We start from the raw sequence: 27,866 nt of genomic DNA on the forward strand, positions 1-27,866 counted from the left end.
CATTAAAATATTGTCATTTAAGGAGTAATAAGAGGTTACATTTATTGAGCACTAACTACACTAGGCACTGTGCTAAGTGCATTCTATACACTCTTTTATTTAATTCCTCAAAAACCCTGGTAGGTAAGTCTGGTATAATAGTCATTCACAGCTGGGCTCAGAGGCTTAGAGATGTTAAATAAATTTGCCCCGGGTCTTATAGCTAGTGAAATATTTGAGCACTGGTTTATGCTCTTAATGACTATGGTTTACTGTGTCTCCTGATAATGTGTATTGATGGATAAATTTGGAGACTTTTAGTTTTAATATGGAGAGTAAAATATAATCATTAAAATTCTTTAGAAGTTTTTTAGGCCTCTTCTTACCGTATCTGCCTTTTGATTTGTTTTCGTTGTAATTAGTACTTTTACCAAAATTTAGAAATGTTAGGGAGTTAATTTCTGGTATGTTAACACTGACCCAGCGACAGCATGATTCCACTGATGTATTTTATATTTTGAGCATATCTGTTGTATGTGAATTGTTTTGTTTTTGCTGCTGTTTTTAAAGCTGCATCATTCTTTGAATATCAGCTAATTTATATGTATAGGCATCAAATACCTAAATGAAAGTAAATTGTATACATTTTTTAAAAATCACCAGGTAATTGTGATACACTTAAGTTTATGTAGATTTCTCTTTGTATATGAGGTAATCTTACCTTTTATCAGGCAAATTTGAAGTCAAGCATTGACTAACAGTATTCTAAATTTGGTTGTATAGCTACTGGCTTGCTGTGCCTTATCAATCTAGGAATTAACTAGGAAAAAATAAGATTTAATAGTTTAAGTTAAATGAAGGTTTATGTTTGAGTATATATTATTCTATACCTTTTATAGAAGGCAGTATGTGCATAATGTAATTATTCTTTTATGGGAGGTGGCACCAATTCAATTTGATAAATTATAGATATCAACTTAATCTTGAGATTGTACAGAGTATGTTAATAATATGTGTTCTTAGGATTTCCACTGGACAAAGCAGTTGCCTATGCAAAACTCAGGAATCCATTTGTAATCAATGACTTGAATATGCAGTATCTCATACAAGATAGGTGAGTTGTGAAGTTGGCTGATTTAAAGGAAGGAAAATTAACATTTATTTAGTACCTAATATATGCTGATGTTACATCAGGTGTTATCACATACATTAATTCATTATATTCTCAAAATAATGCTCAGAAATAGGTATTTATTACCTAATTTTTATAAGTGAGGAATCTTGAGAATCAGAGAGATAGTTAATTTGCCCAAAGTCACAGGTAGTTCCCCAAGTAGTGGGACAACAAACCAGATTTGTTTAATTTCCAGAGACTACTAAACCATTGAAAATTATGAACAATTTTTCTGTTATGTGACTGGTGATTAAATTAGGACTTAACTCATTATTACTAGATTTTTTTAATGGCAAAGTATACCCATTTTGAAAAATATTTCACTATATCTTAGCATTTACTTAACAGGGTAAAAGCATGGATTTCTAAGAGAAATTATAAAATATGAGCATATTTATATATTTCATTTAATTGTTGTTGCACTCTAATCGCTACTATTATAATATTACAGTTTCACCAGCATTCTATTTTCTTTTATATTACCATTACGATATGAGATTATGTATATGAAAATGCTTATAAAGTATGAGACCTTATAGTTTCTCTGCTTTTCTGTTTTTGTTCTATTTTGTGGAGAGTAACATTATTAATATCTAAAAATTTAAAACATTTTTCTTAGGTTTACATATTAATGTATGTTTATCTATAATAAATATGTAAATATACTGTAAAAATGCATGCTTATTTTAAGAAGTTTGAAAAATAAAAGCATAAAGAAAGCCATTTAATCCTGTTACTACATCAACAATATTTTTTCATTTAGAAAGCAGAGCATACATGTACTCACACTTTACAAAATTAGAATCACTTTTCTCTTAGCATACTCTGAACATTTCCCCATGTCATTAAATATTATTTGAGCATAAGGTTTTTAACGATCAGGTAATATTCTGTCATTGTGATATAACAACTTTAACCATTTCTTTTTATAATTTATATTCTCACTTTTCAAAATTAGTATTTTAATATGCTACAAAAGATGTTGTGCATAAATTTTTGTTCTCTTGCTACATATTTTCTTAGAACATATTTTTTTAATATTTGAAATGGCATATATTTATTTAAAAGAAAAAGCTTGATATACATACCCATTTTAGTAGTAGAACTGTAATAATGTACTTTAAGAACAGTATAATAATATACTCATTGTGAAATAGAACAGTAAAACAATAAAGATGTTTTTTCTTTTTCTTTAGGAGAGAAGTATATAGTATTCTTCAAGCTGAAGGTATTTTACTTCCTCGATACGCGATTTTGAACCGTGACCCAAATAATCCCAAAGGTAACAGTAAGAGATTTTAAGCAAACTGCCTTTTGCAACTCAAGAGACTTTTCAGCCACTATCTTACAATAATTAAATGGAAGAATTTAAAGAATTCATATTATTCTATTCAGTTTTTAAAAAATGGCTTAAAAACAAACATTAAAATGTGCCACTGAGCTAAAATGCTAACCAATAATTTAAGAGTTATCTATCCTATTCTTCTTTGATCTACATTTGACATATCTCTGAGAATCATTCAGAAGAATTTTGAAATTACATGTTTAGTAAATTTATATTGATTAGGGGTAAACAAGTGATTCATCTATGACTATTGAATTTCAAGTATTAGTATGATCCCACACATTTTTCAGAAGATGGTGGCATTCTGGAGTTATTCTCAGTCTTTCTTGATGGCATCATTTCATATCTAACTTTGAATTCTGTGGCATGGTAGTGTGAAATGGTAAGTCCATAAGATTTTGAAAAACAGCTTTTGTTCTTAATCCCATGTATATCATAGATGTCGGTATATGTTTGCATAAATATCTTTGATTAAAATCAAGTAAATGCATTATCTGAGTTTACTTTTCTTAATGATCTCTCTTCTAGTAAAAAAGTCCTCTGTAATAATATGGTATCTAGATAATATAATACAATATGTAATTTTTCTTGCTATTATGTTTGATTTATAGAATGTAATCTGATTGAAGGGGAAGATCATGTTGAAGTAAATGGGGAAGTTTTCCAAAAGCCATTTGTAGAAAAGCCAGTCAGTGCAGAAGATCACAATGTTTACATTTATTATCCAACCTCTGCTGGTGGTGGAAGTCAAAGACTCTTTAGAAAGGTAAACCTTCATAACTTTTGTGTGAATAGTATTCTTCATACATTATTGTATCAATTTTATTAAAAGTAAGCATTTAATAAATAATGTTATTGAGTATTAAACTCTTGAAAATGTATCATTTACGATAAACTCATAAAATTGATATCATACTTGTTAGAAAAGCAAGGCATCATTTTAGCTATTTAATGTTGTTAAGCAAAATTCCTGCCTACAGAATACCAGGAAAGTTACATGATTTTTCTTCTTCCTCCCTCGAGTTTGTATATCTGTCAAACTAGAAATTCAGTTAAAATAAGCAGTCTTTTAGAAAAATGGCCCAGAAAAATAGAATTCATAGAAAAAGTAGTACTAATAACTTTTATGTACATGAAAGTATGCTTAATTGTACCCGTAATAAAGTAAATACAAATCAGATCTAAAATATAATATGGTTATTACTTTTTGGATTGGCAAAGATCAAAAATATTGAGGTAGTTGAGAAACAAACACAAGCCCAAACATTTTTGATAGGAACACAAATTAGTGTAGCCTCTTAGCAACACAATTTAGCAATGTTTCAGAATTAAAAATACATGTACATTTATAAACAATCATGGAAATGCAAATAAAGAACACAGGATACCATTTTAATATCTATCAGAGTGGCAAACATTAAAAAGTCTATCAATATGAAGTATAGACAAGAATGTAGACAGTGTACATTGATGATGAGACTCTAAATTGTTAAAATAGTTTATCTTTGTAAGTTAAGTGTGAGCATATTCTGTCACCTAGCAATTCCACTTCTAGTTTATACCTTAGAAACTCTCTTGTATACATGTGACATGAGGACACTTACAAAAATGTTCAAAGCAACATTGTTGTAACAGTCAAAGCTTGGAAAACAGCCTAAACACACATTGATAGGAGAATGGATGAATTCTGGAGTATTTACACAGTGGAAGATTCTACAGTAGTAAAAATGAACAAACTTGAATTACATGTAGCAACATAGATCAATCTTAGAAACATAATTCTTAGTGTTCTTTATATTTTTATGCTCTTCAATGTACATACAAGTTTCACTGACAGCAAGAATAATATAATGCCAAGTACAAAGTAAGCATTGTTAAATATTTTTGGATTAAAAAAATTTAAGATGTTAACATCCTAAGATGTTAATAGATGGTAAACAAGGATTATACTATAAAAATGAGAGGAATAATTAAGTTTTTATTTTGATGGACATCTTTTGTTCTCAGATTGGCAGTAGAAGTAGTGTTTATTCCCCAGAAAGCAACGTACGAAAAACAGGCTCATATATATATGAAGAGTTTATGCCCACAGATGGTACTGATGTTAAGGTAGGATTGATTAAAGTATATCTTAATTTTGTACTTAGGGTGGTATTGATGTTAAGGTAGGATTGATTAAAATAGATTTTGCTTTTATCAGTGCTCTCAGAAAAAGAGAGCACTCTTTAACTAGCTACATATATCTAAACTCTATTCTGGATCACTTTCTTTTTGATTAGGAATTCTTAATGTGTTTTATACCATGAACACATTTGGCAGTCTGAAGACTGGGCCCTTTTTTAAAAATAGTGTTCTTTAATGCTTAAAATAAAACATACAGGATCACAAAGGAGACAGATTTTATAGAAGTATAGTTATCGAAATATTTAAAAATCAGTTGTGTGATATTAATAATGTATATGCTTTTTTAAAAGGGCATTACATAACAAAATATGAGTAAGGGTCTAATAGCCACCACAGTTTCAAAGCAGTCATTAGTGTAAATGATTTTTTGAGTAAATGTGACGACTGTAATGTGATATGAAAATGTCTATGATTTCAACTAGAGACAAGTAAGGTCTTAATAATTGCTTTGCCTTCAGCCAGTCTCTCTTTAACCATAGTGTTCTTTCTCAAGTGTAAATCTGATCATGAACCTAGTGGATCCTCACTGACCACAGGATTAAGAACAAGATTCATAAGCCTGGCATGCAAGATATTTCACAGTCTTGTCTTCTATCTTTCTTATAAACCTAATTTTTTACAGTATAAACTTCATCAAATAATTTGGTTTTACCAAATATATCAAGCTGTTTCATACCTCTGTACTTGTGTTTATTTCTGGTTAGAGTGCCTTTCACTTTCCTTCTCTTTTCATTAGGATCTATGCCCCCACCCCTTTTTAAATCTTTCTTTTGGCAGTTTTTTTCTTCTATAATGTTTTATAGTTATTTGTATCTTTCCTTGTTAAATTAAAACAGTTTCAGGAGAGGGATCACATCTTATCCATCCTGGTGTTCCCTCATAATGCTCAGTATGGAGAATGAAGCCACAGTTTACCAATTTTGTCATATAATTACTTAAAATGTTTCCTAATGTATTGAAAATTCTGGCATGTAAAATAGAAAGATGTATCTGGAGTCAACTATTTTTTGATTATTTGTTTTTGATTTGTTTTCATCTTATTTTTTATATATATACATAAATATATATTCATGTGTATATTTAACATTCATGAAAGGTTTATACAGTGGGTCCAGATTATGCCCATGCTGAAGCTCGAAAATCTCCAGCACTTGATGGTAAGGTGGAACGAGATAGTGAAGGAAAAGAAGTAAGATACCCTGTCATTCTCAATGCACGAGAGAAATTAATTGCCTGGAAAGTCTGCCTTGCTTTTAAGGTAAGATGTTAAATAAGCCATATAGACAGCATTGTAAAAAGAATTCTAGTTTTGTTTTTTGAGTGAGAAATGTTATTTGGGTTTATAATTGAGAAAGAAATCTGAGAATGTATTAGTGTATCTGAATGATACATGCACTTGTGAAGGGATTTGTGTAGTGCCAATGTATTGTTTCTATACTATGTAAAAGGAAATCTTGTCAATTTATTCAGAAATTAAAATTATAGAGAACCACTCAACTAACCAGTGTTTAGGGGTATTGTCTAACATTATTGAAAATTGGTTATGAGTAGTACCTTCATAGAATCGATACTGGTTTTTTTGTTGATTAAAAGTCTTCAGTGTTCTAGCCTTGGTAATCAATTCTTTGACCTAATATATGATAAAAATATGTTCATGAAAGCAATATAAATACATTTTTTAAAGAAAATTTTTTACTTCTGACATTTGATTAATTCTCTTAATTAACTTGACTAATTAGCATATATTATTAGGTTTTTATCTAACTACTGTATAGGAAAGATTTAAATAGAAGTAGTATAGCATGCACTTTATAAAGGATAAATTTTGCCTTTTTGAAATCTTGCCTAGTATCTATAATTTAAAGACTAGTCTTTATTACTGGTTATTAAATAAAGAAATACTTTGGGCCTTAATGATTTGAAGTTTCTTTCATGGAAGGAATATTAGTCTGTAAATAAGTATTAATAGTTTTGTTATGACAGGATTACAAAAGCCTTGATTTAGAATTACATTATTCTAATATGTGATGATTTGAACATAAAATGTAGATCAGAAAGTTCTTAAAGCCCAAGCAGGGAATTTATACCTTTAGCCATTTTCTTCTCCAAATAAAGAAAATTTATTTCATGTGCTCACAATATGTGGTTGTCAGGAGTTAAAACGTTCACAGGGATAACTGGATATTTCCCCTGGGATCTGTCTTCAAAACTATTTTTTTCTTTTCTTTTGAATTAAAGTGATATAATTTTTGTTCATACAGAATTTATTTGTCGAAAACTTTAAAATATTTGCTTTTGTTTTTTAATTAAATGTTAATTGATGAACTGTTTGATACAATATGTTATTTTTTGAGCTCTGTAGCCCCTTATGCATTATTGTTCTACATCTACTTCATGATAAGAACTAAAATAATGATATAGCACATATGATGTATCTTCAGCATTCTCAAGTTGGAAATAAGTAATTTCTTTTATTTCTTACTTACTATGAAGTAAATCGATATATAATAATACACTTTTAGACATAAAAATTTCTCATATTCTAATAAGACTGGAAAGCTGTGAATCTTGATTTAAATGAAACCTTAAAGTTTGTAACTTATTTTAAATAGCAAACAGTTTGTGGCTTTGATTTGTTACGGGCCAATGGACAGTCTTATGTCTGTGATGTCAATGGCTTCAGTTTTGTGAAAAATTCCATGAAGTATTATGATGATTGTGCAAAAATACTTGGGTAAGAATTTTAAATTTTACTTCCTCTTTTTACCTTTGCATATTAGTTATTCAGAAATCAAATAATTGTTAACATTAAATGATCAGGATTTTTAAAGCGTTCTTGTGTAAAAGTCAATGTTCATGAAATGACATCCGAGACTATGCCAGATCCTAAATTATACTTTGGGTTATCAAAGACAGATTATTTTATGACCAGTATAGATGAAGGCTTTAAGGTGTTTTAACTTCATAGATTTGGAAATTCTGTAATATGGTGATTATTAATCAAAACGACTTATTTATTATAATACCTTGTTCCTCAAGTTTTTGTTGTATAATTATGGTTGAAAAGGTTTCATTACCTCACCTAATGGTACAAAATTAACATTCATGAAATAAGTAACCAGAGTAAAATAGAAATATTTGGAATATAGGATTCTTTTGCATGATGATTCTTTCTACAAGCATATGTTATTTGAAGATACTCTCATAAGATTATCAAGTGAATGTAAAAGAAATTATTGCATATAGAAACACCATTTTTACATTTTTCAACCTATTTCCTTTATCTTGATTCAGAAGACTTGCAAAGCAAGAAACGTTTTTAAGACATTTCAAAGTATATATGACAGAGCCATAGGAAACTTACACTTTAAAATGTTTAATAATTGGAGTCAGCTTCTATCGTATGTTTCAATTTTGTGAACTTATCCTTAAAGTGAAATTGGGGGTAGTTTACTAAATTTTAGCACGAATAAATGCTAAATTTAAACAAAACAAAAAAAGTATTATACTTAACTTAAACATGTTTGCATTGTTAACCCTATTAGTATAAGAATGATTTGTTAAAAATGAGCATGATATTTAGAATAGCTATATAGGTGTTCAATAAACTGATGAGAAATTATCATTGGCCACACAGAAGAGACAGTCTCGGATTCCAGAATGTACATAATTAGATATGATATCATTATAGTGATTTATTTGAATCCACTGTTGATTTATGTTTTAAAACTAATGTGACTAACTAAACAATCCCAAAGTTTTGAGATCCCATTGGTGTGTTCTGATACTCCAATTTAGAACTGCTGACTTAATTTTTCTTGATCAGGATTGATTCTTTGGGTTACTTTTAATGTGATGTAACCACCAGATAGTTTGACTTGAACTCTTACCGTTCTCTCTCAGTGTCATTAAGTACCCAGTTTTGTCTCAAAAAGAACTAAGATTTTTTTTTTTCTCTTTGTCTCAAAGAAATACTGTAATGCGAGAGCTCGCTCCACAATTTCATATCCCCTGGTCAATACCCTTAGAAGCTGAAGATATCCCAATTGTACCAACTACATCTGGAACTATGTAAGTTTGAATTATTTTTTATTTAGAAATTTCTTAGGTTTTCCCCCTTCAATCTGTGCTATTACAATAAACATTAAATTTCTGAATGATTGTTAGACACTTTATTGTGTATTTTTTCATGTGATTCAGTTTGAAGTCAGACGAAGAGATTATATGCTTTTACAAGGATCCACTAGACTTAAAATCTTTCATATTGTTACAAATAAAATTCTGAAATATGCTTGGATAATTATAGAACTATTTAATAAAACCATAAAAGTAAAAGAGGTGCCAGTTAATAGCATTACTTAAAGGTTCACAGTGGTCATGCCCCTTTGGCTCTTCTCAAGTTATACCTTGAAGTGAATTCATTAGACCAGTATTGCCAAAGTGTTTCATAACATTGTACTAATGAAAATTACTCCTTCAAAAGTCAGGTGAGTTGAATGAATGTGTCATATTTACAGCTTACAGATTTACGTTAGCCTGTTAAATTTCTGAGAAGTCCTGATTGAGGGGGAAAAACTATTTAATTCTGTTTTTAAACCAACGTTTTCCAAATTTTCTTAACACAAAATTTTTTCAGGTAATTATTAATATCCTGCAGGGTAATATTCTGTGGCTGACAACTTTGCCAAATACTAAATTATACCTCATGCTTCTAAGACCGTTTTATTTTCCAGTAATTTGAATTTTAAATACTCCTTCTTACATGGACAAAATACTGTATAGCAAGTATGTAAATATAGCAGCCATCATATAAAGCTTTATTTTGATTTGATTTAATGAAATCTCAGTCCATAATGGTCTAATGCTTCAGGATAAATTTTCAGGGATTGAAAGTCAATTTGCTTTTATTCCAAAGTGAACATAGTCATTTCTAGAGAAGAAAATGTATCATATCATATCACCACCTTTCCTTCAGCTTTTTAAATTATTTTTATGATTTGATTTCATAAAATTAAGACTAGATTGATGTAAGTACTATTCTTCATGGGGAAGATCTTGAAATGGTAAAAGATAGTACTAAATAAATGATTAGACATTGTGTTAATTTGAATTATACAACACAAATCTTTGCTAGAGAATTCAGAACTTTTTTTTTCATTTTAGGATGGAACTTAGATGTGTCATAGCTGTCATACGTCATGGGGATCGAACACCAAAACAAAAAATGAAAATGGAAGTGAGGCATCAAAAGTATGTTTTAAGAGGAATAATTTATCATTCATGATATAATTTTAAGATTCTGATATGCGATAAGCTCTTTGATTTATACATTATACAGTAAAACTTTTACCTACCATATCTTGGCCATTAATATTTAAACCACTGGATGCATACAAAATCCATTTAAAAGAATTATATATGTCAGCATCTGAAAATTATTGTAGTAATATCTATAAATATCATCAGCCTGATCTGGCTTTCATTTATTGTCATAAAGGTGTTCTATTTAATCTTGTTTTATCATTCTTCAGTGTTGAATTCTGAGAGTCATTAACCTCTCAACCTTCTAGAAGAAAATTAGTAGAATGAAAGTTTCTGTTATTTCTGTTTGGTGTTTTATTTGGAGATAATAAAATTTGAAAACCTGACCCATTAAATATTTGTTGACACAGGTATTTTTAATGTGTATGCAGTGACTTCAGAGAATATATAATATTTTGTATTATAATTTCATGTTCAGTATCCACAATGAGAAAGCCTTTTAAAGTAATATGGTAATTATTAGTTTTATATGGTTTAGGAAAGTACTAAGTTTTCTCAAAGTAGAAAAGCTACATGTTTTAATGAAAGAGGAAACAGCACTTAAAATCCATAGACCCCGAGTTCTAGCCACATATTTATCATTTATTATTAATTAGTTTACATACATTGTGGTAATATTAATTATTGTGAGTAACTAACAGGGCTCTGTCTTTTTTATAAGATTTTTTGATCTTTTTGAAAAGTGTGATGGATATAAATCAGGAAAATTAAAACTCAAAAAGCCAAAACAATTACAGGCAAGTATATTTGCTTTCTTATTGAGTTTTAAATTTTTAATGGTGAAATTATAAAAAAAAAAATTAATTATTTACTAATTTATTTTATAGGAAGTGCTGGATATTGCACGGCAACTTCTTATGGAGCTAGGGCAAAATAATGATTCTGAAATTGAAGAAAATAAGCCAAAACTTGAACAACTGAAGACCGTATTAGAGATGTGAGTATCTTTGAGAAACCCTTAAGATAACTAGTTGTAGTTCTCCTTTTTTCCTGTGTGTGATTTTCCATTTTAATTTCCTTCACAGTTTGATCTTTTCGCTCTTTATAACTGTAGCTGTGAAGGAAAAAGTGAAAATCTAATGTGAGAAAACAGATTGTTGTATTGAAGGTTATTATTTTAGTTTTACATTTAATATCGATGAGAAGGTTAAAAGAAGACATCATATTTGGATCTTCTATGATGTACTGCTTCCAGCGAAGACCATATTGCTAATTTGTCCACAAATTCAGTGCTTTTTAAATTAAAATATTTCGAACTATGTCTTAATCAAGAAAGATTGGTACTCAGCAATATTCTTGTTATAAGCTTTACATGTTTGACCATATGTAGATACATATCCTTTCTCCTTTATTTTTTAAAGACACATACATTTATATTTTTACCTATTTCTCTACTTTGTTGTTTCTTGAGAATTGTCTAACTTTTGTAGAAAAACTGTTTTGTATTTTTGTTTTTAATGTGGGTAGAATGACCACCTGTGGTACAGATTTTCTGCTAGGATATTTTGAATAATTCAGCAAGGCAGTTACAAATAGAAGTGAGTATTAATATGTGAGAATTAGTTTTCTCTACATGGATTTTGGTTTTTTCTTTAGGAGGTCACATCAACACTTACTGAATATTGTTCATTTTGCTTGCTGTTTTATTTTTTAGGTATGGCCATTTTTCTGGAATAAATCGTAAAGTCCAGTTGACCTATCTGCCTCATGGTTGTCCTAAAACATCTAGTGAAGAGGAAGGTATTGTGTTTTACTTATATGTAGTGACTTACTACTCATTGTTGATTACCTTTGGATCTTTTGCTTAATAGTTTGGGGACTGACATGCTGAATAAAGGAAAAATAAAGTGGAGGTTCATTAATTGTGCCTTCTGTTCTTTATAAAGGATAGATTTTATTCTTTAACTTCTAAGTAAAGAATTGATTGTATTATTTTAAAAGCTGCTTAGGAATTCCCTTTTACTCTGGAATTGTTTCAGAAAGCTTATTTATTTATAACTAAGTGTTGTTTAATGGGCCCCTTTCTTCTGACGGAAGAGGGCAGAGTATATAGGAAGAAAGCTCAAGAAGTACAAAAAGACCATTTGAAAAAATCACAATTAACACATTTCAAAAATAAATTGATGTTTTTCTTCAACCAATAAACCAGAATATGCATTTAAACAAGGTTGATTTCCTAAGAGCAGTCAGCACAAAAGTCTGTAAATTCATTTACTTTCCAAAAGAAAAATGGGTAGGGGAGCTGCCCCGTTAGCTCAGTTGGTTAGAGTGTGGTGCTGTTTTGTTTTCTTTTTAATTTTTATTGAATCATATTGATTATACAGATTTTTGGGGTTCAGCACTGACATATGTTGATCAAATCAATATTACTAGATATATATTGTTACCAATTATGCTTATTCTTTATGCCCCTTGTCCATTCTCTCCCCATCTCTTTCCCTCTCCCCCCTCTAATTACCCTAGATTTCTTCTCTCCTTCTGAAAGAGTTATGGTTACTCTGTTGATTTGTTGCCTAGATGATCTGTCACAATGCTGAGAGGTGTGTTCAGGTCCCCCAATATTATTGTAGAGCACATGCTTCTTCTGTCACTCTAGGATGAGCTTTGTGGAGATAGACATCCTCTTCTTTTCTTTGGTCTCTGCTGGTGACTCTCCTTGTGTCAATGCACTTCAGTGGCTGGCAGATCATCTGCACAGTGGTTCTGGCATCTAGCCACTTTGGAGGCAGCTGTGGTTATTGTGGCTGTGGTAGGCCACCCACATGGAGGTGATGTTTTTGGCATGCTCCTTACCTAGTTGGTGGTGCCGATGGTGGTGTGCCTGGTTGTGGGAGGGGGTCTGGTTCCCGGATCCATACCTCAAGACCCCAGGTGGGCCCTGTGGTGCTGGCAGTATGCATGGTTGTAGGAGGAGGGTCTGGTCTTCTGCTCCATGCCTCAGGACCCTGGGCAGGCCCTGTGGCACTGGTGGTGTGCCTGGTTGTCCCCCCTTTCTGGCTTAGTAGCCCAGGGGACTTCCAGTACTTCTGGGTGTTATAGGTGTTCTTTGGTGAAATGAGACCTTTACTAGTTAATAACAAACTTTGTCTCTGGTTGTGGGTATTCTGTTTTTTCTTTCAGTTCTGTGTTGGATTATTTGCTGTTCCCACTACTTAGACTCTGCACTAGAACTAATTTGCTGTCCTTTGCTTATTTCTAAAATGGAGGAACTTCCTGTGGGGACCAGTACTTGAGCTCTGTGGTTGAGCTAAATTGCTGCTTTGCTGTTGATTCCCTGGGGAAGGCTTTTTGTGCAGCTCAGGTTTTAATGGTTGACTTTATAGGACTTCTGGGTTTAGTGAAATCCAATGCACCTGGGTTGTTTAGAAACACTGGTCTGGGCCTGAGTCTTTTCATCAAACTGCACCCCATGCAGTTCTGTATTCCTGTCCAGTCTCCTCTGAGTGGTCCTACACTGATTGGGGGACAAATCAGCTGTCCTTGCTGTGTCCCAGTGTTTTCCTGGTGGGCCAGTCTCCCCAGCTGCCTGTGCTACAAACACTTCTCAGGGGATAGGCTGTACGCCAGTCCCTTGTGATGACTCACAGACCTCTTAGTGGCTCCTTTTTCAGTTGTTGTGGCTCCTTGCTCCTTTGTGGGTCCATGGGAACCATGTTAGTGGTCTTGGTGGCCTGGGGGCCACCAAGGCCCTCTTCTCCCCCTTACCACTTCCAAGCAACTTTATCTGAAGGGCACAGCGGCAGCTTTTGCCAGCTCCTGCTCCGTGTGCTCAGCAGCTCCAGCCTGGAAGCGGCCGGGGTTCAAAATGGTCAGAGAGGTTTTATCTTTCTCTCATTGTGGCTTCTCTGGCCTTCCTGCACTCCGTAGATCTCTCCTCCTCTTCCCCTGAGCTCTAGCGGCCCCAGCTTGGCTGTCATTGCTTTTGAATAGTTGTAAATTTATTAATTTGTGGGAGAGGGTGACGCTGGGGACCATCTATTCTGCCATCTTGACTGGAAGACTCAAAAAAAAATTATTAAAAAAAAAAAAAAGAGAGAGAGAAATGGCCAGGGATTGGGGAAGTCATTTCATCGAGAAATTCAATTGGCCAATAATGATTTTTTTTCTTTTTTTTAAACTAGTAATAAAGACTGCAGATGAGAATATATTGTGACAGGTTTTCGGTCTACTGGTAAAAGTATAAACTGGCACAGTTTATACTTTTGAAAAGAAATTTGGCAATATATATCAAAAGCTTAAAACAATGTTTCTTTGCTTTGACTTTAGTTCTACTTGTAAGAATCTATGCCAAGGAAGTAATGAGATGTTCAGGGAAAGATTGATCAATATGGATATTCACAGTGGCATTATTTATAGTAGCAGAAATTAAAGTAATGACTACCTTAAATGCAGACACAAGTTCGAATATGTTATCCTTTATATATTTTAACATTTGACATGTCACTTTCTTGTCACACTTTGTGATTAATAGCAATACAGATTAATTTCTTATATCTTGATGTTTATAATCAAAACCATTTTATAAACAAATATAATAAAAAAGCTAACTAATTGTCTTTCCATAAATTAATGTTGGCCTGCATGGTAATGCACATAAAACTGCTAACTTGCCCCAAGAGAAAGGGTGATTTTCTATCACTTTTAATAAATTATCTTTAAGTTCTTTTAGTGCTTATACTGCTTGTTTTTAAATTACCTTTGTTTCCAAAATCCAGCATAGATCTTAATACCACAATAAAGGGCAGGTTAAAATTAAGTACAGAAACTCATTCACTTATGGTGCCTCCCCCATGTCTGAGAAATATTCTGATCTAGGACATACAAAGATTCCAGAATTCCAAATTTTAAAAAGCTGCTCTTGACTACATTTCATTGTTTTGCATAAAATTTATTAGATTGCATAGAATTTAAATTAGAATAAATGTTAGGCTCTGACATCTCACATCTGCCTAAAAATTATGTACATCACTGATTTTTAATCATAAAAACAAATGTATCTTCTTCACTTCAGCTAACATATTTCCTTTTAGACAGCACTGCAGAAGGCACTTGATGTAAAGACAGATAAGATCTGTATCCTGGCATCAAGGAGTTCTTAATCTAGCAGATATAGCTATTTACCTATTTCTATACTTTTTCTAGATATAGCATAACTAAATTAAACACATTGGACAAGTCGTTATGAGAGCAGGGAAGGGAGAAGCAACACTTCCCTTCAGAAAATTGAAATCCTTCCTAAAGTATGAAAGGGATTTTGAAATTTCAGTAAAATTCTAACAGGCAGAACAAGGGATATTTTTGATAGAAGCAACAACCTACAACAATAGGTACATTTAAAGAACTTAATAATTTACATATGGGTTATACTCCACTATGGAAGAGAGCATAGAGAAAAAAATTAATCTCGAGACATGTCTGTTTAAAGAAACAAACTTAACATTTGTATTATCCATTCATGTGTGTTGTAGACAGCCGAAGAGAAGAACCATCCTTACTTTTGGTTCTAAAATGGGGAGGAGAATTAACCCCTGCAGGCAGAGTGCAGGCTGAAGAACTTGGAAGAGCTTTCAGGTGTATGTATCCTGGAGGTCAAGGTAAAGCTTGGAGTTTCTTTAATTTGACTAAATTCAAACATAGTGCTTTAAAATCCTCATTTACTTTGTGATGTTACTAAATATTTATAGAAATACAGTGAGATGGAAATATAGCTTAAGTGATTTGAGGATTTATTTTCAGGAGATTATGCAGGATTTCCTGGTTGTGGTTTACTTAGATTACATAGCACCTACCGACATGACCTCAAAATATATGCCTCTGATGAAGGACGAGTCCAGATGACTGCAGCTGCTTTTGCAAAGGTATAAATAAATGATTTTTAGAATTATTAGAATTTCCATCTAATACTGCATTTTTAAAGATTTTTTACTAAGGCAATAAGGCAATACTTAAAAATTCCAAATTTGGAATTTTCAACTAAAGACCTTCAGTGGCAGTGATGGAACTGTATTATTAATATGGTTTATTTATTGTAAATAGTTATCTTACATCTTATAAAATTCAGCATGTAACAAAATATCTATTATGATACTTTCTATTATTTTACATATTAATTATTAAAATTTGTGTTGGCTTTATTTAATATGTTTAGGGGCTATTAGCTCTAGAAGGAGAGCTCACACCCATTCTTGTTCAGATGGTGAAAAGTGCAAATATGAATGGTCTTTTGGATAGTGATAGTGACTCTTTGAGCAGTTGTCAGCAACGTGTGAAGGCAAGGCTTCATGAAATACTTCAGAAAGACCGAGAATTTACTTCTGAAGATTATGAAAAGGTGGGTCTTAGCAAACTCTTATATTGTGAAATATCACACGCAGAGAGAAAAGTGCATAAAACATAAATGTAGAGCTTATTGTATTATAAAGTGAATACTCATGTCATCACCATCCAGGTAAATAAAACATTGGAATAACTCTGGCCCCTGTATGCCCCTTCTCAACTGCAGCCTGTTTCCATCTTCTAGAAATAACTACTATCCTTTTTATGTTGTACTTTTTTATAGTCTTATCATATCCGGAATACTTATTTGGATAAGTATACATCTTTAACCACTGTAGTTTCATTTTTGGCTTTTTTTACTTTAATTTTTTTTAACTTTAAAATTATTTATTTTTCTTTTTATTTATTTTTAATTGTACATATTTGTGGGGCACAGTGTGTTGTTTCAATACATGCATGTATTGTACAATGATTCACTTAGGGTGGATAGTATATCCAGTACCTAAACACTTATCTTTTCTTTGTGGTGATTATGTTGAAGACCCTCTTCTCTAGCTGTTTAAAAACATACAATATATTATTAGCTGTAGTCATCCTAGAACACCAGAACTTATTCTGTCTACCCTGTAGCTTTGTATCTATTAATCCACCTATTCATCTCCCCCTACTTCCACCCTCCTTTCCTTCCCAGCCTTTGTTAACTATTTTTCTTCTCTCTACTTCAATGAGAACTCCCCCCACCCTGCTTTTTTTTTTTTAAGATTCTACTTGTCTGCTCGTATGAGTGAGATCATGCAGTATTTGTCTTTATGTACCTGGTTTACTTCACTTAACATGATGGTCTCCAGTTCTGTCCACGTTGCTACAAATAACAGGATTTCTTCCTTTTTTTTTTTTTTTTTTGTAGCTAAATAGTATTCCATAGTGTGGACTGATATACTGATATACACCACATTTTTTAAATCCATTCATTCGTTGATAGACACTTAGGTTGGTTCCATCTCTTGTCTTTTGTGAATAGTGCAGCAGTAAATAAGGGAGTGCAGGTCTCTCTTCGATATATCGATTTCATTTCTTTTGGATAAATACCCAGTAGTGGGATTGCTGGGTCATAAGGTAGTTCTATTTTTAGTTTTTTGCGGAATCTCCATACTGTTTTCCTTAATGGCTATACTAATTTACATTCTCAACAACAGTGTATGAGAGCTTCCCTTCTCTGCATCCTTGCCAGTGCTTGTTATTTTCTGTCTGTTTAATAAATAGCCATTTTAACTGGAGTGAAATTTGTAGTTTTAGTTTGTATTTCCCTGATGATTAGTGATGTTGAGTATTTTTCATGTACCTCATGGCCATTTGTATGTTTTCTTTTGAGAAATATCTTTTCAGCTCCTTTGCCCATTTTTTAATAAGTTTTTTTGTTGTCGCCTTGTTCGAGTTTTTTATATCTTCTGGATATTGGCCCCTTGTCAGATGCATAGTTTGCAAATACTTTTTCCCATTCTGTTAGTTGTCTCTTCACTTTGTTGATTGTTTCCTTTGCAGTACAGCAGCTTTTTAGTATGATGTAATACCTTTGTCAATTTTTGCTTTTGTTGCCTGTGCCTTTGAAGTCTTGTTCAAAAAAGCACTGCCCATTCCCACTATGTGTGTGTTTCCCCTACGTTTTCTTCTAGTAGTTTCCTAGTTTCAGGTCTTAAGTTTAAATCTTTAATTCATTTTAAGTTGATCTTTGTGTATGGTGAGAGATACAGTGTTTTCCCATCACCATTTATTGAAGAGACTGTTCTTTCCCCAGGGTATATTCTTGGCACTTTTGTTGAAAATGGGCAATGTGTGTATGTAAAAGCTGTAAATGTGTGGATTTATTTCTGGGCTCTCTATTCTGTTCCATTGTTCTATATGGTTTGTTTTTATGCTAGTACTATGCTGTTTTGGTTACCATAGCATTATAGTATATTTTGAAGTCAGGGTAGTGTAATGCCTCCAACTTTGTTCTTTTTTTTTGAGGCTGGCCGGCTGGTACAGGGATCTGAACCTGTAACCTTGGGATTATAAGGCTGTGCTCTAACCAACTAAGCTAACGGGCCAGACCAGCTTTGTTCTTTTTGTTCAAGATGACTTTGGCTATATGGTGTCTTTTGTGGTTCCATACAAATTTTAAGGTTGTTTTTTCTCTTTCTGTGAAGAACATCATTGGTATTTTGATAGGGATTGCATTGATTCTATAGATTGCTTTGGGTAGTATGGAATTTTGTGTTATTAACATAAACAGGGAATAGCTTTCCATTTATTTGTGTCTTTTTAAATTTCTTTCATCAGTGTTTTATAGTTTTTTTTGTTGTAGAGTTCCTTCACCTCCTTGGTTAAATTTACTCCTAGGTATTTTATTTTTTGGTACCTATTGTAAGTGAGATTACTTTCTGGATTTCTCTTTCAAATATTTCATTATTGGTGTTTTATTTTAATTAGCAAATGAAAATCTTATATATTTATCATGTGCAGCATGATGTTTTGAAATATGTATACATTGTGGAATGGCTAAATAAAACTAATTAACGTATGTATTGCCTCACATACTTATCATTTTTTCTGGTGAGAACACTTAAGATCTACTGTCTTAGCAATTTTCAAGAATACAACACATTGCTATTAACTGCAGTCATCAAGTTGTTGTACAATAGATCTCTTATACTTATTTCTTCTATCTGAAATGTTGTATCCCTTGACTAACCATCTCCCCAACCCCTTTCTTCCCCCAGCCCTTGGTAACCACTATTCTACTCTCTGCTTCTATAAGTTCAACTTTTTTGGATTCTACATGTAAATGAGATCGTGTGTATTTGTCTTTCTGTGTCTGGCTTATTTCATTAACATAATGTCCTCAAAGATCAGCCATGTGTTGTAAATGACAGGCTTTTCTTCTTTTAAGGCTAGGTGGTATATATACCATATTGTGTGTATATACCACATTTTCTTTATCCATTCATCTGTTGATGGACACTTAGGTTGATTCTGTATCTTGGCTATTGTGAACAATGCTGCAAATGACATGGGAATTCAGATATCTCTTTCATTTCCTTTGGATATATACCCAGTAGTGGGATTGTTGGATCATATGGTAGCTCTGTTTTTAGTTTTTGAATAGTGTGTGTACTGTTTTTGACAATGGCTATACTAGTTGACTTCAGATTTTTTTTTTAAGCTTTGTAGAATAGAATGTTTTCTTTTATGTCTGGCTTCTTTTGCTCAATATTATTTTGCGAAATTAATCCATATTGTTGAGTGCTTCCGTAGTTAATTAATAATCATTGCTGTGTAGTATTCTATTTCAGGAGTTGGCAGACTTTTTCAGTGAAAGACCAGATAGTAAATATTTTGGGCTTTGCAGACCAAGTATTATGGTTTCTATTGCATATTTTTTTTAACTACTCTTTCAAAATGTAAAAACCATTTTAAGCTCATGGGCTGTGTGTGTCACAGGCCCCATTTGGCCTGCAGGCTATAGTTTGTTGACCCATGTTCTGTTTCATGAACATACTGCAATTTATATATTCTTTTACTGCAGTTTTGAGCTGTTATGGTTAATGCTGTTGTGAATATCCTTCTATGCTACCTAGTGCATATGAGCATGTGTCTCTTGGGTATATTCTAGTAGTGGAATTGTGAACCACAGTATGCTTATGTTCAATATTAGTATAATATTAATTCAATATTAGGTGATATTGAACTGTTTTCCAAGTCATTGAACCAATTTACACTCCCACCAGAAGTCCATGAGAGTTTTCATTGCTCCACGTAGTCTCCATTCTTGGGATTCTCAGACTATTTAATTTTGGCCATTCCGGTGGACATACCTAGGTTCTGGACATGAGTTCTTTGTTATATGTGTTCTAGATACCAGCACATACTCTAAACCTTAGTGATGTCTTTTGATAAGCACTTCTTATTTTTTAAGAATTCCAACTTCAATTTTTTTCTTTATGGTCAGTGCATTTTTGTGTATTTAAAACATCTTTTTCTAACCAGAAGTCGTAAGATTTTCTTCTATATAATGTTCTATAAGCTTTACTGTTTTGCCCTTCACATCTGTCCTCAATCCAGATAAAATTGATTTTTGTGTGCAATGAAGTAAGAGTGTCAAAATTGATTTCCCCTCCACAACTGTAGGTACATCCAGGTGTCTCAGTACCACACACTGAAAAGACTGTCCTTTCCCCACTACTCTTTAATACCATCTTTATCATACATGTGTGATCTGTTTCTAGATTCTGTATTGTTTGTTGATTCTTGTGCCAGTGAATAAGATTTCCCAGCTCTGACATTGATCCATCTTCAAGTGTTTCTTGGCCTTTCTCGCATTTCCATATAAATTTTAAATTAAGCTAGTCAAAAATACTGTTAGGATTTTTATTTAGATTGCATTTTGCTATGGTTGATCAGTTCTATTAGTCTTTTCCAAGAACCATTGTTTAGATTTATTGGTTCTCTGAATTATGTGCTTGTTTTCCATTTGATTAATTCTTATTGTTTAATATCTTATTCCTTCTACTTCTGTATTTTTATTTTGCTCTTTTTCCGATTCTTGAAAACTAGTAACACTAGATGGATGCTTATTAACTTATTGTTCAGTCCTTTATAAAATATACACATTAGGCCACAAATTTTCCTTTATGCACTCTTTTGACTATATTCATGAATACAGATGTTTCAAGCACAAAAATAGTTTTAAATGCCAGGCTTACTTTCTTTATTACTGACCTTTGAGTTTCACTTTCATAATTCTTTGTGACCTTGTTATATCTAAGATGCCTTAAAGCAGAAGTATAGAAGTTCTTTGCTCTGGATTTTAGATGATCATAACTACCTGTTGAGCATTCCTAGTCTGAAAATCTGAAATTTGAAATGCTCCAAAATCTGAAACTTTTTGAACCCTAGCATGACACTAAAAGGAAATGCTCTTTGGAGTATTTCAGACTTTGGATTTTCAGATTAGGGATGCTCAACCAGTATGCATTCTGCAAATATCCCAGAAATGGAAAAAATCTGAAACATTTCTGGTCCTAAGCATTTCAGATAAGGGATACTCAGCCTGTACCTAGTTCACCATAACGAGAAGTGGAATTCCATTTTACATTTTTTGTATTTGTAGAAATTTATTTGGTGTGGCTAAATAACTTACCAAGCAAAGTGTTAAAAGTGGAATTTGGAAGTATGTTGTCATTGATGGCTTTTGTTGAATTGGAAAAAACTCATTACAAAGGCATAATATCATAGTGGTTAAAAGCACCAGCTCTGTAGCCAGAGTGCCTGTGTTTGAATCCTACTCCTTCACCTATTAGTGGTTTGATCTTGAGCATGTTGTTTAACCTCAGTTAAGTAGATTATCTAGAAAAAGGTGATAATAATGATAGAGGCTTAGGGTTATTACATGTAAATATATGTTAAGTAGTTACAGCCATATTTGCACATAGTAAGCAAGTCAGCAAATTGTCATCAAATCTCATTAGGTTAGAGTACTTCTAATAAATTTTTTCTATGTATAATGTAGTGATAGCTAAGATTTAATATTTTTTTTAATATGAAATTATGAGGCTTTTACTTCCTCCTTGATCTTACTACTGTATTTTGGGGGTCATCTTAATTTGTGGTATAGAATTATTCTCCAGCTACTGGAAATTTTGTATATCGTTCTCTTAGACAACTAGGTATAACCAAATATAAAATACATTCTTTACTTCTTTGTAGCTTACTCCATCTGGAAGCATTTCTCTTATCAAATCAATGCATTTAATTAAAAATCCTGTGAAGACCTGTGATAAAGTTTATTCCTTGATTCAGAGTTTGACTTCTCAAATCAGACATCGAATGGAAGATCCCAAATCATCAGGTAAATATTGTGTTTTTCTTAGAGCATAAAACAAAAATTGTTATTTAGTTACCATAAGCATTTTAAAATAAGATGCATCAATCTTCTTATTTTAAGAAATCAAGCCTTTCTCTTGAGATCTAGGTGTAGTATGAGTTAATATCCAAAAGAATAATAACTAAGTTTTGGTTGCTTTTATTCATGACAGTGTGAAAGATACACTAAAACATTCTCATTTGATTATCTAATTATGTAGTATTGCATACAGTTAAGCAGTGAATAGGCAGCATAATAATAAGGAGCAATCATCAAAGTGATCTGGGCCTTGGCTCTAAGGCTAGCTTGGTTAATAACTCAGACAACTTTGTCATCTTGGGTTTCTTACTGGTAAAAATGGATCATTTGAACTGTTTTTAATGTCTGAGGTTCCTTTCTGCTAAAGATAGTCTGACTGCTCTATTAGTTATGTGCATTTAATAAAAGTAGCAGTATTTAAAATTCAGAATTGAAAATGTATTAGTTTAAAAGAGTTTTGATATAATTTTTTTTTCTTCTTTAAAGTCTGTAGTATATGGAAAAGGTCTTTTGTAAACCCAGTTCCTACCCCAATTTTACCTTTTATCCAAGTCTGCAAAATATATGGTTGCAAATGGTATATGCCTATATTAATATTTTCTATCATCTTACAGTTTTATCTTTGATGCTTATGTTTCTAACTATCAACATTTTAATATATATTCTTAATCAGATTTTAAATTGACTATACTAAAAATGTTATGTTCTTTTAGATATCCAGCTTTACCATAGTGAAACATTGGAGCTTATGCTACGTAGATGGTCCAAATTGGAGAAAGACTTTAAAACAAAAAATGGAAGATATGATATTAGTAAAATTCCTGACATATATGACTGTATAAAATATGACGTCCAGCATAATGGTTCCTTGAAATTAGAAAACACAATGGAATTATATAGACTTTCGAAGGCATTAGCAGATATTGTTATCCCTCAGGTAAGTAATTCTTAAGAATGAAAATTCTTATAGCGTTGTATAAATAGATACTTTAAAAATGTCTATCGGTGGATAAAAGACAGTTGGTTTTCATGTCCCTAGGTAACTCATAACTTTAAAAAAGAAATTAATTATGAATTTATATTTGAAGCTTTTTATTGATTATATTAATCGCATTATTTGATTTTCTAATAGTTTGATTATACTGACTTTTCTTTTAGTAGGCTGTATTTATTAGAACAGTTTTAGGTTCACAACAAAATTGAGTGGAAAGTACAAAGATTTCTGATATAAATCCTGCCCCACGTATACATAGTCCCCCCCCCCACACCCCCAAGGAACATCCCTTACCAGAGTGGTACATTTGTTACAACTGATGAACCTACATTGACATGTCATTATCACCCAGAGTCTGTAGTTTACATTAGCGTTTACTCTCGGTATTGTACATTCTATGGGTTTGGAGAAATTTACAATGACGTGTCTACCATTATGGTATCACACAGAGTAGTTTCACTGCCCTAGGAATGTAGTGACTTTTTCTAAAATTTAAGAATTGATGCTCCTAAGAAACAATAATATGCTAACAAAACAACTGAAAACTGTGTGGAATAAATCTCAAGTATTTATTGGACACCGATTGTGCACATACCTGGCACTATGCTATGAAAATGTGTGTGGAGTGGGAAAAAAAGGTAGTTGTGGCCCTGTATAAAAATTTTGGCAAGTCTTTTTACTTTGTGTGAAAGTATTTTGAAAATAGTTTTTCACTGTCAAGATATAAGTAGTTGTGCTTTTGAGGAATGTGGGTCTTTTCAGTATAGGAGAATGCAAGTAAAGGTATAACCAGAATTCAAATAACTGAAATGCAGTTAAAAAGAGAATCTGATTGACAGTAAAGGGGCAAGTGACAAAACATGTTGAGATCGGGAATGTTAGAAGAAAAAAATCCAGATGCCATTGTGGGACCTTTTTCAACCCAGTTACTAAAAGAGGATTTGTATATTATAAAGAGGAGGTTGGAGAGAATCAGATATTCCAACTGTGAACTAAAGTTAAACAGCAGGAAAAAATGAAAAACATGAAAAGTATAAAGATTATGAACAAAAGTTCAAATAGTCTTGCCACCTCTCCCACAGGCTGACAGAGACGCAAAGGATTACTCAAAGCCATTTCTTCTGAGCAGTGAGAAGCCCCAAAGGGGTTAATTTCCAGGAACCCTCAAAAGAGAGGCATTCCTCCTTGGAAATTAACACTGAACTCCAGTCTTCTCTCTGTATTTTTTCTTCAGGAAGGAAAGTTACAGAAAAGGAACATAGGTGGTTACAAAAGAACAGTAAGATAATTGTCATGGCAACAATCATTAGGTTTGGCTGCACCAAGGACATCTGCCCTTGGAGCCAACAATTTTGCTGTGTTACAATTCTTTATCGACAACAGAGACTTTAGCCTGGGGGAAGTTTTATTTGTCTTTTGCAAGCTTAACAATTCTATGTGTAATTTTAAAAAGTTAGGCTATACTTGAAACTACAGGGCTTTGGAAGCTAGGCCCTGTAAAATACATTTGCTTTATTAATATTAGTTCACTCCATATAGTCTCACTTACAAATACCTATATATAAAAATGGTTAAAATAATGCCAGTGTCCTTTTCCTAAGAATTATGGACAGTCCAGGAAACAACTGAAGACTGAAAAACTAGGAATTCAGGCAGTGTACATCTTACCTATAGGTGTTTTTGTACGTGTTAAAGATTAGCTTATTCTTTTGGCATGAAAGAGGACTATATCTCTGGTCAGATATATAATATAGGCAGTTTTAGGTATAATGTATGAATTAGTTATTTGCAAACATAAATCCTTTTGAAAAGAGGATAAAAATATTTCAGATTTCAAGAATATGTCTTTGGGCCTTACTTTAAGAAATATGGTCTTAGAGAGTAGGACTCATTCTCTGACCATTTCTTTCATGTACTAAATGAAAAAGGGTAAGTTTTATTCTGCAAAAGAGAAGTTTTATTTTGCAGAGTAAAAAGTTTAATTTTTATAACATTAGATATTTGAAGATTACCATCAAAGTGAACACACAATTCTGCAGGATTCAGTTTTAACTGTATGGTATGGATAGACGATCATTGAACTAGTGCTGACTGGATTATATAGAACTAGTTAACAAAAGTTTCTGCGTCAGCATCCATCTTTGTCATGAAATTCAAGATAGAGAATTTATCCAAACTTTTCATATTAAAGATTCCAAGAAGAATGATTATTGGTAATTCATGTAAACAAATAATTAAAGTTTGTATTGGAAGCATAAATAAGAACCTAATTTTCTTCCTTGATTTGGATTGCTTTGACAGTAGTCCAGCTTCAGTGTCTTAGTTGTACTTACTTTTACAATGCAGATTACTGAAAAGTATACTTTTTAACAATTAGACGTAGATTTAAGACCTTTTTAAATATTTACCGTGGCTGTATGCATTTTTTCAAGGTAGGCTTTAAGTGTACTGTATCTGAATATATCACCTTCTAAGTGGCTAAATAAATACACGTTTTTTCTGATCGTTAGCATAATCATCTCTTTCATTACATGGCTTTTTCAATCTCACCCCTCTGCTTTTTCCATTATATGTATTAAACGTTTTAGAATTGGGAATGAAAAGTCAGTTTCTAAGAGTTGGTCCCACAAGAATACTCAAATATTAATAGGGTTTTAGATAATAACCTCTTACATTTCGTATGCATGTCAGGTGTTTTGTTTATATAGTTGAACAAACTTCTCACCATGTCCTTGTAACTTAAATATTTATAATTAATTTTTTTAAGTATCATAATTAGAAGAAGCCCTAAGTATGATTAAGCGATTAGTATTGTTATGCATGGTTTGAGCTGTCATTTGTATCTTTTAAAATAATTCTTCAAACTCAGCTGTTGTATCTCTATTACAGTAATTCTCTTTGCTGCAATTAGGTTAGATTCATGCACATATAATTTTTCTCATAAACACATATATAATAAATGCAGTCTTTACAAAAATGAAATCAGCAAAAGCATGCTATTTTACAACCTGATTTTTTCCTTCATTTAGCATCAAGAACTTCTTTCTATGTCAGTAAAGCTATGTATACATTATTATTCCTAATGGCTGAATGGTGTGAATGTAAGAATAATTTATTTAATCAGTTTCTCATATTTAGAAATCTGGATTCTTTTAATTTCTTTCATTCTTCTTACACATGTCTTTCCATGTGCTCAAGACTACTTCTGAAGCCTCAGAAATTTTTTACCCAGACCAACAGTGAATGAAAATACCTGTTTCTTCACACCTTACTAATAACAGGTTTAAAAAAATTTTTCCCATGATGATCATTTAATTCTAAAGTATTCCTTTTGTTTACACATACATCCACAATTACATATATATCCCTTTTGTATACTCACTTCATGGTTATCATATTGGCAAGATTATTGAAACAATTTAGGAAAATAAGCGTTAGTTTAAGGTAAATGATCCCAAGAAGTTCTGTTTTTATAGGTCTTCCAATCAGCATTTTCTTTATTAGGCACTTTTGAGATCTATTAAGTATATTGATGTTTTGCATATGAATCTTTCTGTAGGTCTCATAGCAAGAAATAGCCTTTAAATTTTAAGGTTCCAGAATGAGCTTAGAGAGGGAGGATATGGGTATTTCTTTCCTCTTCCCTGTTCTCCCTCCTTTCCCCTCTCAGCCCCCACTTTCTGTCCTCTTCCTTTCTCTCCCTCTTCCTGTCCACACACACATCCTGTCCACATGCACATCTTTTCTCATAAAAGGGTCATTTTCTAATCTACCATTTTGAACTATAATTTTCATTGCAATGACTCTTACAGTTACTATGTTTTCTTGACATTTTACATTGTAGTAATTCCTTAAAATCTAATTAACTCATAGTGATTATAGATGTTTTTAAATTTGATAATTTTATGGAATCTTTGCTAACCACTAGTTAAAATTTTAAAAGTATTGGTCAAAGGCTTTTGAAGAATGTGTTAGCCTTTTTAGTCTTTGACATTTTGATAGACAGAAATCTCATATTTTTAATTTATATTTCTTTTGATATGTTTATTGACTATTCTGTGCTTTAGTGTTTGTGGCCTTAATTCATCTTTTAGGTTTATTTTTACATTTAAAACCCGATTAGGTTGAATACTATTCATAAAGATTGCACTCATCCATTCATTCTCCCCTCTTCAGAAATTACTTGTTTTTTCAGAACACTGTCAGTTTCACCACAGAATCTTTCCAATTAGACTTAATAGTTTGGAAATAGTCTGTTTGCATTTGCAAAAAATGCAAACTGGGATTTGTCTAATGTTCAAAAATAGCTTAATAAGATATTTGTCTCTCACTAGAATTTTTTAATTCAGGAGTACATTTGTTAGAGCTTGCTGTCATTATAATCTTTTTCTAATATCATGTATCTTTTGCTCAGGAATATGGTATTACTAAAGCTGAAAAACTGGAGATTGCCAAAGGCTACTGTACTCCTTTAGTTAGAAAAATTCGCTCAGATCTTCAGAGGACACAAGATGATGACACTGTAAATAAGCTCCATCCTGTGTAAGAAACTGTACTGGTTATTTAAATCTATAGGCATCTGTTTTTGTACATTTCAAATCTAAATTACTTTCTGATGTTCCTGTGAAGAAGTCAGGAGTGTATCACTCAG

General features: G+C 32.2%; 1 protein-coding gene across 1 annotated transcript in view; it reads left to right on the forward strand.

Annotated features, from left to right (window-relative positions):
- The window catches only part of PPIP5K2 (diphosphoinositol pentakisphosphate kinase 2), a 73,291-nt gene that overhangs the window by 11,216 nt on the left and 34,209 nt on the right, over positions 1 to 27,866 (forward strand). Inside the window, exons 4-20 of the mRNA XM_063086782.1 lie at positions 1,003 to 1,093; positions 2,350 to 2,435; positions 3,110 to 3,264; positions 4,506 to 4,607; positions 5,779 to 5,940; positions 7,295 to 7,416; positions 8,652 to 8,753; positions 9,846 to 9,932; positions 10,666 to 10,741; positions 10,832 to 10,941; positions 11,659 to 11,744; positions 15,473 to 15,598; positions 15,741 to 15,862; positions 16,153 to 16,335; positions 22,026 to 22,167; positions 22,935 to 23,158; positions 27,630 to 27,757. Of these exons, the coding sequence (XP_062942852.1) occupies positions 1,003 to 1,093; positions 2,350 to 2,435; positions 3,110 to 3,264; positions 4,506 to 4,607; positions 5,779 to 5,940; positions 7,295 to 7,416; positions 8,652 to 8,753; positions 9,846 to 9,932; positions 10,666 to 10,741; positions 10,832 to 10,941; positions 11,659 to 11,744; positions 15,473 to 15,598; positions 15,741 to 15,862; positions 16,153 to 16,335; positions 22,026 to 22,167; positions 22,935 to 23,158; positions 27,630 to 27,757 (2,104 nt within the window). The remainder of the gene's footprint in view (positions 1 to 1,002; positions 1,094 to 2,349; positions 2,436 to 3,109; positions 3,265 to 4,505; positions 4,608 to 5,778; positions 5,941 to 7,294; positions 7,417 to 8,651; positions 8,754 to 9,845; positions 9,933 to 10,665; positions 10,742 to 10,831; positions 10,942 to 11,658; positions 11,745 to 15,472; positions 15,599 to 15,740; positions 15,863 to 16,152; positions 16,336 to 22,025; positions 22,168 to 22,934; positions 23,159 to 27,629; positions 27,758 to 27,866) is intronic.

The sequence above is a fragment of the Cynocephalus volans genome, chromosome 2, assembly GCF_027409185.1.
Source record: "Cynocephalus volans isolate mCynVol1 chromosome 2, mCynVol1.pri, whole genome shotgun sequence".
In the NCBI taxonomy this organism is placed as follows: domain Eukaryota; kingdom Metazoa; phylum Chordata; class Mammalia; order Dermoptera; family Cynocephalidae; genus Cynocephalus; species Cynocephalus volans.